Source organism: Gouania willdenowi, chromosome 22 (assembly GCF_900634775.1).
Source record: "Gouania willdenowi chromosome 22, fGouWil2.1, whole genome shotgun sequence".
NCBI classification, from domain to species: domain Eukaryota; kingdom Metazoa; phylum Chordata; class Actinopteri; order Blenniiformes; family Gobiesocidae; genus Gouania; species Gouania willdenowi.
Window position 1 is genome coordinate 15679911 of NC_041065.1, and position 12412 is coordinate 15692322.

The window sequence follows — 12412 nt, forward strand, 5'->3', positions numbered from 1 at the left end:
TTTACAGCATTTCCAATTTCACTATTACATTAACAATTAGGGTCAATGTAAAACTGGCAACAACAAATTCCCAACATCTCCATGCTGTCTGGATGCAATTTGTGTATTTTCTGATTTTTGTCTCTTTTTGAGAGCCGTTTAAAACCGGTCTTTAAGTGCTAACAGCTGCTGTCTTGCACACAGGTGACTGGCTTAGTTAATTAGTGAAGCGACCAGGTGACATTTCCATTTTCCAATTAGCTCAGTGACATAGAGGATGTTTATTGGTTATTAAAGATGAGTTCAAGTCATGAGCTCATGCAACATTTATGTTTTTGCCTAAAATTGCCTGGCCCGGACCACTGCTGCACAGCAGCTATAATCTTATGTCTGTTTTCTAATACCTTCTGGTTGTGATGACAGATGTTGTCGTAACTTAACGGGGAAGATTTAATCCCTGAGAACAATTTGATTTGACCAGTGATCATGTCATCCTGTGACTGTTATCTTACAGCACTGCTCACTCTTTACCTACAGCTGTAAGAACTAGAAATAAATGATTTGGACTGATGCTCATGTTCTCTTGTGTCTGGACTGCTGTTCAGCACTGTTCAGGGGCGGATCAAGAAAATATTCAATGGGGTGGCAAGAGGGGAGCAGGATTTTTTTTAGAGGTGGCGACATATAGCAGACGTACATAAAGCATACTGAGTTATAGGGCTGGGTATCGCCGGGTACCACTTGATGCGATATTTTTGCCCACAATAATATATTGCAGGAAAATTCATCCACGATACATCACGATCACTGTCACTGAAGAAATTCAGAATTTATTTATTGCACTGAATCAATTTCAAAGGAATTACAAAACATTGTCAGTCAATTTCACATGAATGACGGCCAAGTGTATTCTGTACTGCACAGTGGCTCTTCTTAACACACACTGACCACAACTAGTCACATGTCCTTGTGTTATGTTTAAGTCTTAAAGGAAAGCCTGATACAAAATATTGCTTCACCAAAATATTGTTAATGTTTTGTGCAAATTAACTTTAACAAAATGAATGCAGAAAATAGTCATTTCAGTGCTGTATGACCAACTTCTCTGTAAACATGGACACATATCAGTGCTGCAAGTAGCTTCACCATGTTTTCTGTGACAGACATTGATTTATAGATGCAAAAAAAGTGTCACTGGCATGTTATTATTATTATTATTATTATTATTATTATTATTATTATTATTATTATTATTAATTTAACATTGACATGTTAATGATGCCACACTGTTATATAAGTTATATTAAGTATAAAAACTTGTTTTAAGGGGCATATGATGAATTTATGTAAAACAAAAACAACCACACTGTTTATTTGTTATTTTGATTTGGTTTTAAAATGGAATAACCAAAGAACAAAGGGTACACAGATTATGATGCTACATACAGGATATGGTTTTGATACAATTTCTTTCTTATTTAATATTAAATAAATATCTCTATAATTAAGTCAACTTCCAGACACTTGTTATTCAGTAGTCCTGTTTGAGTTTGTATAAATCAACCCATTTACAAGCACAGACCGTCTTAAAAACAGCATCACTACTATTGCGCTGCGCTTTCATGATTATTTCATTTCCTGATATATAGTTAAACGTTTTTACCCACAGCTGCCAACTTTTAATAAAACCTTGGACTGAGATTCAGCGGGATCGACCACATTTTATGTCATTTAGGACTACACATAAAAATGTTGCTGGTCAACTGATTTGGTAAATGCTATTCTGATCTCATGCAGTGCTGCAGTAATCATTTATTCACTAACATAAAGTACTGATCTAGTAGCATTTTAGACATTTATAAAGCGTCCAATACCTTTACATGCTTAACAACACATAGTAAGGTGACCAGATTTCTGAAAATAAATTATGGGACATTTCCTGCTTGGAGATTAAAATTAAATAAATTTTGATATTTTAAAAGCAATTTGGTCCAGTGTAGGCCTACCTGTAACCCTAGGGGTACTTAAACATCTTGCAGGAGGACTTTAAAAATATCTATGAATCCCAGACAGTGCTCACCAAATATGTAAGCAAATAAATTCACTAATTTACATTATTAATGCACTTTTAATTAGTTCTTTCCTTACTTTTACTAGTAAATATTGGTTTTATGAGCCCAAATATGATTAATATTTTTGCCATAAAAAGTTAGAAAATGCTAGAAGGCTGCTCAACTATAGGAACAATAGGAAACCAAAAAAAAACTGTACTAATCTTTATTATTATTTTTAGAAAAGTTTCACGAGCACTTAATTTAATTATGTTTCAGGACTTCAGTAAATTGACCAAATGTCCTTTCTGAAAGAGGATGTATGAAGCTCTCTTCAGCCTCCCCAAACGTGTGCACATTCAACACACACCGGACACACCCACGTCAGTGCACAATGCCTCACACACACTCAAACCTACACTATCCTGAACTCAACTAACTCATAAAGAAGTCCCACAAGTGAACACACAAGCTGCAGTGCACAAAACACAGTGCGAAAACCTGTGCACAAATACTCACCGATGTCTGAAGGCAGTGGAACGTCAGTCACGGAGAGAGTCCGGGGCTGTTATTCCGTTATGGAACAACTCTTTTTCTTTTTGACTGATACAAATGTGTGCGCACGGCAAATGCGTATGGGTTGGCAGCTATGTTTTTACTTTTTTCCTCTTGTGCACCGATGTAAACACTTCCGTGCCGCTCTCGCGATACTTCAGCGTCTCCATTGTTGGTGTTTTAGAACGTTGGCTCCGCAGTCAGGAAGCGGCAGCGGGGCATTACCAGTTGGTGGACCGCGGCCGCATATTTCCGTGCTCTTGTGTACAAATTAGGGTGGCAGCAGGGGTGGCAAGGCTTTGTTGTGGGGCGGTATTTGCCAGCTTATGCCACCCTGGTAAATGACCCGTGGCACTGTTGATTCTTAACGACAGATGATCTGAAAACTCAAGGGACTGCCCTAATCATAATGCACCAGTTGGTGTTACAATTAGAGTAGTGATCAAGTAATATTGTGAAATTTTTTGACAGCACTGTCATGTGAAGTGTATTTACAGTGTTTTATCGTGCCGTCATAAAAAGAATATTTGTACAAAACAATGGAAACAGAGGTACCAATTGTTGGTCTGAAGTGAGGAAAATGTGATATGTCATTTATTCCCACTGGCTGGTTGTCAACTGACTTGAGTCTAAATCGATGTTCTCAGCTCACCGGACGTTTACATTGCTTTGTGTGATTCTGAGCTGTGGAGCTTGTGCGTCCTCGGCACTGACAGTAATCCTGGTTAATTGGACAGCGGTGGAGCTGAGTAGCTCCTGAGAAGCCGTTGATTCACCTTTTCTTTAAGCTGACGCCGATGAGTGTGAATGTGACGACTGCTCTCAGCGGCCACCTCGAGCTCCGTCTCTGAGCGCCGGCTGTCAAACCGACAGAAGGCCCGAATAATTGGGTCAGTGGAAACTGGATCGACTGGGAGAGAAGTGAGTCAGGCGCTCGTCAGCATGTTTTTCAGTAAATGTCCAAACTCTCTGCCAACCATGACTGGGCAGGTTGTCATTAAAGTGGCAGGAGAGGCTTTACTACTGTATGATACAGTTAGGATGTTTCTCTGCGTTTGGAAAACAGCAGTATTGTTGATTGTTTGTCATGAAGTCATTGAATAAAGCATTACCCCCTACCTGCCAGAGTTGATGTCATTAAAGTGCTAATGCTCTAAGGTGATGGCTTCAGGCAGTCGCGCTGGGATAAAATGATCGACGGTGCGTCTGAACGGGAAGTGTGGATGGATGAAAGGAAATACATCTCTCAGCTGGAACGACTCCAAATTCTGACTCCACGATCCATTCAGGAGAACATAATCATGTTAACCCTTAAGTGCGAAAGTTATAAAACTATAACCAGAGGTGTAAACAGTACTGATATATCCTACTCAAGTAGAAGTACTGTTACTTATTACTTGAGTACAACAAGTACGTCGTAGATAAAATACTCAAGTACAAGTAAAAATCAATTAAATAGTACTCAAAGTGAATGTTACTAGTTACTTTGACCCCCCACGTTTATTTTTGGTAATAAACCTTGCCACGGTTCCCTCTCATACTGTAAACATCTCATGTATAAACTTAAAAAGGAAGAGACTAAATCTTGCACAATTGGAACTTAATTTATTGTCGACAATGGCATCTGTATAAAATAAAAGGTTTGTCAAAATGTACAGTTCTTTTTTTTTTTTTTTAATTAAACAACACCAATGAATTAAATTATAAATAAAAAAAAATTCTCAGGCTTTAAGTATAGCTACATTTATGAACTCTAAAACTAATAAAATAACCTCCATTACATGCGGTTGGTCAGCTATGATGTGATGGATTTGATTGTTTTCTGGTCATTTCATTTTTTGTAGTTTTACAATGTCCGTTTATGATTTAAAAACCAAAAAAAAGAGTTACAGTAACAGTTGGGTGTAGAAATGTAATAAATTACTTTACTTCTTTTAAAACGTACTTTAGTACAAGTAAAATTACTGATTTAGAAATATACTTAAAAAAGTAAAAGTAGCCATAAAAGCAACTCAATTACAGTTAAGTGAGTAGTTGTAATCCGTTACTATAGCTGCCTACGTTGCTGAATAAAACAGTTTATAACTTAAAGCTGCTACCCCCAATCATTTTTATGAAATAAATTAATGATGATTTTTACTTCACTCTGATATACCGGGCTCAAACTAGAACAAAAATGGTGTCAAGGGAATCACTGTCATCTGCCGATAAACACAAGACATCACTATAAGAATAAAGTCAAAAGAAAACACTTCTATGTGTTTGTTTACAGGACTTCACATCCCACAATGCAAAGTGTGACCATTTCAACAAACAAACGTTATTTAAAAGTGTTTAAAGTGGAGACCAAAACTCAATTTTCAAGCTGCAATTTCATCCTTTTTTAATTTCTTTTTGGAATAAATTAAATTTGATGAATTAATCTATCAGACATACACTATGATTTAATCTGATTTTTTTCACAAAACGTAAATGTTACAATAGCGATCCTGTGACTTTCTGACCTGTTTATGTCATTGCTGATGGTTTTAACAACAGGCGTGGAAAATAATGCATATATATTTTTAATTGCAATGAACTACCATAGTTGATTTTCCAGTTATACTGGTGATCATGTTATCCTGTGACTGATCTCTAACAGCAATGAAACCTTTGTTCACAATATAGCAGTTGGTGGTCTGGTCTCACTGGGGATCATTTCTCAAGACAACAGAGGGTAAAATTAAAATGAATGCTGCAATCACAATGTACCAGTTGGTGTTACAATTTCATTGGTGGTCATGTTATCTTGACTGATCTGAATCAGTGGTGACTGGCGTTTGACACAGGGCTGTTGATTGTAACAACAGATAAAACTGAGCTTGATTATCATGTAACAGTTGGTGTTATAGTCTGACTTGTTTTATATTATGACATGTTTAAAAACAAAACAACCAAATGCTTTATTTTCTCATAGTAATAGTTGTGTTTGACTGGTGATGATTTAATCTTGTGACGGATTTTTGACAGTGCGGCAGATTATAATGACGATGCTTTAATAGCCATGAGGCACAAGTTGGTTCTATGGTTATCTTTCTACGGTGAATCAGAAACTTTGATGCCAAACAAATAATAAAAACACATACAATTTTGGTGTATTACTGAGAGTAATGTGATCTAATATGGCAACCATGCTTGATATAACATGAGATGAATTTGATGAGTAAAAGCACTACCATCAGAAACGTTGGGTCCTAATGACTTTTTTCCTCATTTCCAGTATGAATCTAAATACAACCACGTTGAAGCTGCAGCCATATTATAAATGGAATAGTTTTGAATGCTGGCAGGGACCTCTGTCGTTCCCAGTGTAATTAGTGAGCAAGGAGCATGCGGCAGGCTGAGTAATACACAGGAGGTGTTGGAGCGCTGATGGATAATTTAGCACACTTCTCACAAAGTCAGTTAGACTCTGCAGAAATGCACAGCAGACAGAATGTGATGGTTTTCAAGTGACACTGATGGATTTCCATAGAAAGAAATCTTACACAGGACTGTCACAGAAACAGTTACTGTAGTTTATTGGTCGCTGCCGTATCAGCAGCAGACCAGCGTAGGTGATTAGCGACCATGGCTCAGGTGGTAGAGGGGTTAGTTGGGTGTTCGATCTCAGTCTACGTGTTGTTAGGCAAGACACTGAACCATAAGTTGCTCCCAATGGTTGATTAGCGCCTTGCATGGCACTAGTCCCATTGGTGTGTAAATGTGAGTGTGAATAAGTGAATGAACTGATATTTTGAAGTGCTTTGGGACTACCAGTACCTCTGTGGTTATAAAGTGCTATATAAATCAAGTCCATTTACCATTTAACATAAGCAGCTCTACCTGTCAGAAATGTGAATTTAGAGGACTCTGACATTGTCACACAGGTCACACAAATCTGCATTAGGCCTGTATGGTTTTCCTGAAAAGAATAATTCCGTATTCTCTATACCAAGGGTCACCAACCTCTTATGTGACACAAACCACTTTCATAACCACCTACTTTTCCTGTGTGTTTCCTGTGTTCAAGGGGGTGTGGTGCTGGCCACACTCACTGTGCTCAGGGTTGTGTTGTGTGGCTGCATGCATCAATGTGCTGCAGAAAGTACTTCAGTGGTGAGTTGTAAAGCAGAAGTAGTTATTTTTGGGAATAAAATGCCAGAAATAAAAATGTAAAAACTTAATACCGTCTGTGCAGCCCCGTACCAAGCGGTCAGTACCAGTCTGCAGCCCAGTGGTTTGAGACTGGTCTACTAGATTTGGCAAGTGTTTAGCCACATGTCATCATTTAACCGATGGCTGTCTCACTGTTGTCAGGAAACTATCGACATTTGAAGATTTTTTTGGAGACAACCTGGTCTGGTGAGAGACGGCATCCACCTCACCTTGGCTGAAACATCTCTCTTATCTAGAAATAGATCCCTCAAGTTTTAAGTGACACTCAAATAATTTAGGTATATGTCACCAAAGTATTTTGGTGAGCTAAGTGAGACAGAAACAAACAATAAATTGAAATGTGCTGTAAAAATAAAAACTGTTGTATTGGATATTTTATTGTTTAACTGACTGTTCGGACGGACGAACTGATTTGCATAAAAATACATCTTCCATTTTTTTTCCTCCTCACTGTAGAAAATCATATGTTTGTAATGATTAATGTGCAGGAACTGCTAGAGAGAGATTTATTATTCATAGAATTCATATGAAGAATTCAGATAAGCCTGTTGTTCATTTTCTGTTTCCCCTGCAGATAATTTTCCGCAAGATCAGCGAGGTGAAGAAGGAGGAGGAAGAGCGTCAGCGGGCAAAGAATGAGGTGCAGCTCACCATTCCTCAGGACCATCCTGTCCGAAAGCTCTTCCAGAAGTTCAAGCAGCAGAAGGAGCTCCGTAACCTTGGAGCCGCGACGACGGAGAAGAACCAGCTGCAGGTGGAGCATCCTCAGCTCCATCATCATCATCAGCAGCTTTTGCCCCCTCAATCCCTGCAGCTCAACCTGCAGCGGCCCCACACATCGCTGCAGAATGGCGTTCTGACCGTGTCTCAGATCACGCCCATGCAGGCCTCGCTGGCCTACAGCCATCTGGGCGAGTCATCGTCAAAGCAGAACAATAGTGACGTTATGGAGCTGCAGCCCAGCGAGCAGGCGGTTCGGCTCAAAGTGATAACTAGCCCTGCGCCGCCAAAACCGTCCGTCAAAACCAGCGGCTGGATGCGCCTGAAGAACAACACAACCTCAGTAGAGGCTAAAAAAGAAGGGCTGAACAACAAAGCTGTTTCTGTGGAAACGCTTTCGCATGGTGGTAAAGGTCACGAGGCGACAGGAGGCGGAGATGTCGAGGAAGGCGGCATCGCTGGAGCTAATCCGCTCCACAAGACAGACTCTTGCGACAGCGGCTTTACCAAGAGTGAGCTGCGGATAGATCGAGCTGGAGAGGCACGAACGCCGATGGCGGCCAGCCCTTTGCCGGGCGCAGCAGGATCTCCTCACCCTTTCTGTTCAATCCCAGAGCAGCAGGCTCTGCAAGCTGCCCTGCATGATACCCGGCTGGAGCTCCGGGAGGACATACACACATTGGGAGGCCGTCTGGGTGCCTTGGAAAGCCAAGTCACACAAATCCTCAAATTATTGTCGGATAAGCAACGACCGGTCACGGAGCCACCTGCCGTCTCAGCCGCTCCCAGAAGCAAAATCCTACGTCAGGACATTTTCACTGTTTCCAGGCCTGTTTCTCCGGACTCAGAGAAGGATGACGGCCTCTGAAAATTGCTAAACCGGTGGTAGAACTTTTTTAGTGTTACCACTGGTCTCACCTGAAACACATCTTTAACAATTGCACACAGATTTGTTTCCACTCTCTGGGAGGCCCTCCGCCACGTGTCCACGGTGCCACCTTCTAACTCGACCAAAACCTAAATACCATGTCAGGACATTTTTACAGATTCCAGACCTGTTTCTCCCGATTCAGGAGGACGACAAGCTCTGAGTAAACCAGTGGTACAACCTTACCTTTTTCAGAGTTACACTGCTAGTCTCATCATTTGCACGTAGATTCATCATCAGCAGCCCTCTATTGGCAAAGTCTGACCGTCAATTCCATTGGCTGAATGCGCATGAAGAACAACAGAAAGGGAGAGATCTAGTTATGGAATGTTAACGATTAGGAGGCAATGGGAGGTTGAAACTAACCTTCTCTGCAAAACGGACTTCAACTTTACCAAGACTGAGCAGAGTTGCACGTTTGCTGATTGCATTTTGCCCGGATCCCAATCCCAGAGCAGCAGAACCCCAGCTGGAGCTTCGGGAAGACATCCACATTGTAGGAGGCCATTTGGGTGCCAGGTCGCCCAACTCCACCAAAACCAAAATCCTACATCAGGACATTTTTATCCATTTCAAAGGTTGTTGTTTTTCCAAATTTTGACTAATTGGAAAATTGAACGGCTGGAGGAGCCCGAAGAACAACATAAAGGCAAGAAAAGGTTTAACAACTACTGATGGTCATTTATGTGGAGGCTCTTTCACAGGTCAGTAATGGTAATGTGGGAACGCAGCGTCACCATTTCCAGACCCATTTCTCTGGACCGGAGAAGTGTGTTGGGCTCTGAAGAAAGCCGAACCAGTGGTGGAGCCACACTTTTTTTGCGTCTCAACCCAAACACATCTTTAACATTTGCACACAGATTTTGTCTCTGATTGTACAGACCTCTCTATGCATGTCCAGCTGGATTCTGGCCTGCCAAAGAAACAACTCGACCTATGTATTGCCTGTATATTATGCAGTTGACTGCATGCAAGTTAGTTGAAGAGATGTTTTATTGAGCTACATTGTACATAGGGATATTTTTTATGGATAATTTACTATGTGGACATTCAGGGTTTGCATACTTGTAGCACTATAATCAATGGAAAGCATAGAGAAATTTGCAAATGGCCCCCAACTTACATCTATCTTTTTTGCAAAGAGCGATTTTAGATGTTTTAGTCGGCACTCTGTGCTTCAACAGAAACGAGATTCCTAAAAGTGTGTGAAACATGAGAATTTAATGATTTAAGTCGTAAAATTCCTTAAAAGTAAAGTTAAAAGTGTTGAATTAGATTTGGAGTGTTTAGTGCCGCCATGTCTCAAAGCTCTTCCTGTAAGCAGTGTTGCCAACTTAGCTAGCTTTAGATTTATTACTATATCTAACAACTTTTTGAATCTTTCAAGCAAAATTTTTTTGCTCGCAATAATTGTAGCAGATATTTCTGTTGTGCTGTTACTGTTCAGCGCACCTCCTCTTTTGTTCACTGTAAATAACCACCAGCAATGCCCTAACCCTAACCTTCTCCACGGTCACCAACTACCAGCTACTGTAGATCAAAGGTCACAGACAGGCAGAACGCAATATGGATCTGGACCCAGAAACTTCCCCATAATGTTCTGCATCCTCATGAAACATTAGTATGAGGTTTAAAGTCCTGGTGGAGTTTTTTTTTTTTTTTTAGATTAGCAGTAACAGTTTAATCAATAAGGAAACATATGAAATGGACCAAACATTCACAAGCCAAGCCATCACATGTATTGATCCAAATATCAAAAGAAACATCTTTATACGACAAAACGACAAGGATCGGATAAAACAAGCCAAGTTATGACTGAAGTAAGATATTGGACCTCTGTTACTATTACTCAAATATCCCACTTTTCCACATGTGGAGTTGGCGACACTGCCTGTAGGTTTTGCTAACATCATTTTTAAAAGTTGACTGTATTTAGACTAAAGAGATTTTGTAGTTACTTCAAAAAAAGGCTAAATCAAAGTGAAATTTCTTGCCAGACGGATAAAACTAAGACTCAATTGTAATTTGTTGAGGGAATCAACACTTGAAACCAGTTTGAATGGAAACTAGTTGATCCATTAGATGGGTCCTCTGTCACTTCCTCACACATTGAACTGAGCTCATTTTTACAGCATTCCATGTTGTTTTTGTAGGTTTATTGTTAATTCAGCAGCTAGTTAGCACCTTTTGGAGTAAAAAAAACCTCTTTGTAACGTATGTGTTTTTTTTAAGTTGGGGACCATGTGTATTCGTGGAGGGAGCGTGCATGGATTATTTAAAGGTAGAGATGCTGAAGGGAACAGCTTGTTCTTTATTTTTTTGCCTGTGAAGTAAGAGTAACACATTCCCAGATGTGACAGAGGGAATTTTTTTGCTTTATTCTTTTTATATTAAATCAGTGATTTATCCTTTCTGATACTATTTCCTGTTATTAGATGACATCAGTGGCCCTTGCCCTGATTTGATATCTGAGACTTTGTTAGAAATGTCCTGGTGTCTATGCATCTGTTGCGAACACCGCGTACAAATTACACCATATTTCGAGCGAATGTTCGGTAGTTTGAGTTCCTTTGCATGAATCAGGGATGATTAGAAAGCACTTTGGCTGGTTTAAAACCAGGGATCTTCCGATCAGGGTTTTTATGGCTGATCACTTAATGCATTACAAATGATGCATGTATCTGTGTTGTTATTGCCCCACCCTGGGCCAATCAACATACTACGTACAAATGTTACATCATGTTGATACTAAATTAAACTACACACCGTGAATAGAGTTCACTTCTCGTGCTCTGCCAGTTGGCATTTTGAGGACACCCATACACGGAATGTGACACAGGGAAGGAGTCCGGTACTCGAGCAGGGGTTATGCATGTATACTCCAATAGTTAAAAAACTGGAAATCGCAGCAACTTTCATAAAAAATTCAACACCTTTCCCCCTTATTACTAGTATTTGGCCCAGCACGTCACCCCGACTCTGAATGTACTGCTGTACTACAAGTGGACAGCACAGGGGAGTCAGCTGTTGTGTAGAACCTCACACACACACACACACACACAAGCTTTCACTGATCTCTTTGAAGCACATTGATCCAGCCTTACTATCAGATCCACCGTCTACTCACCACTCACGTCTCTCAACAACAGCTCCGCGTTCCTGTGTCTGTTCCTGCGCCTTCAGCAGCCATCAGAGCGTTTATTCCCACCTTTGTTTACTTCACATTTTTCCACTCACTGTTGTCCTGCACAATCGTGAATATAATTACAGCAAACATGATAATTTAGAGATTTTACATTTTTAACCACAAAGCTATCAAACTCTGTACAAACATGTACATGCGTGATGTATCTACGTGAATAGAGTGCTGAGACTGAAGCGCCCCCTCTGACAACACCAACATGATGCACGAACTACAGACATTAAAGAGACCGGCCAGAAGCCAAAATTATGTTGTTTAATTAAAGGTGTGGTCCGCAACTTTCAGATCCCTCCCTCCCCCTCCTTCCCCGCTGCTCTCTTGCCCTGCCTCCAAACACTCCAAAATCCCTCCCTCAGAGGAGCTAACAAGCAAACGTCAGTCCGACAGTAACATCACAGTAATATAACATGCTCTGTTAAAAGCATATTACTGCAGCGCTTCTCTCTCTCAATGTGCACACATCTCAGCAGCAGCAGCAGCAACAACTCAGTGTCACTTACAGCAGCCATACGGAGGCTGCTGCACGCACATGAACAAACACATGTACCACAGAGTTCTAGTGTAACGATTACAAATTAAACATAATGTAAATCAAGCAGCAGTAATTACCTTTCAAGGAGAAAAGTTGCTAATTCTATCTTGTACTCCTCCAGACCATACACTGTAAAAAAAAAAAGTCCCGGGAAGGGGGCGGGGACTGTGATCAACAGCTGTCAGACAGTCCATCAAACACAATCCAGGCTCTGATTGGTTCTTCTTTTTTTCACAAAAACTACTAGT

At 40.4% G+C, this 12412-nt stretch overlaps 1 protein-coding gene across 3 annotated transcripts in view; it reads left to right on the forward strand.

The window, feature by feature from the left end:
* Positions 1 to 11735, forward strand: part of kcnh5b (potassium voltage-gated channel, subfamily H (eag-related), member 5b) — a 99772-nt gene extending 88037 nt beyond the window's left edge. For all 3 annotated transcript variants that reach the window (XM_028437352.1, XM_028437353.1, XM_028437354.1), the window contains one exon: positions 7357 to 11735. In XM_028437352.1, coding sequence (XP_028293153.1) covers positions 7357 to 8370 — 1014 coding nt within the window. In that variant the 3' untranslated portion in view covers positions 8371 to 11735. The remainder of the gene's footprint in view (positions 1 to 7356) is intronic.
* The last annotated feature ends 677 nt before the right edge of the window (positions 11736 to 12412 follow it).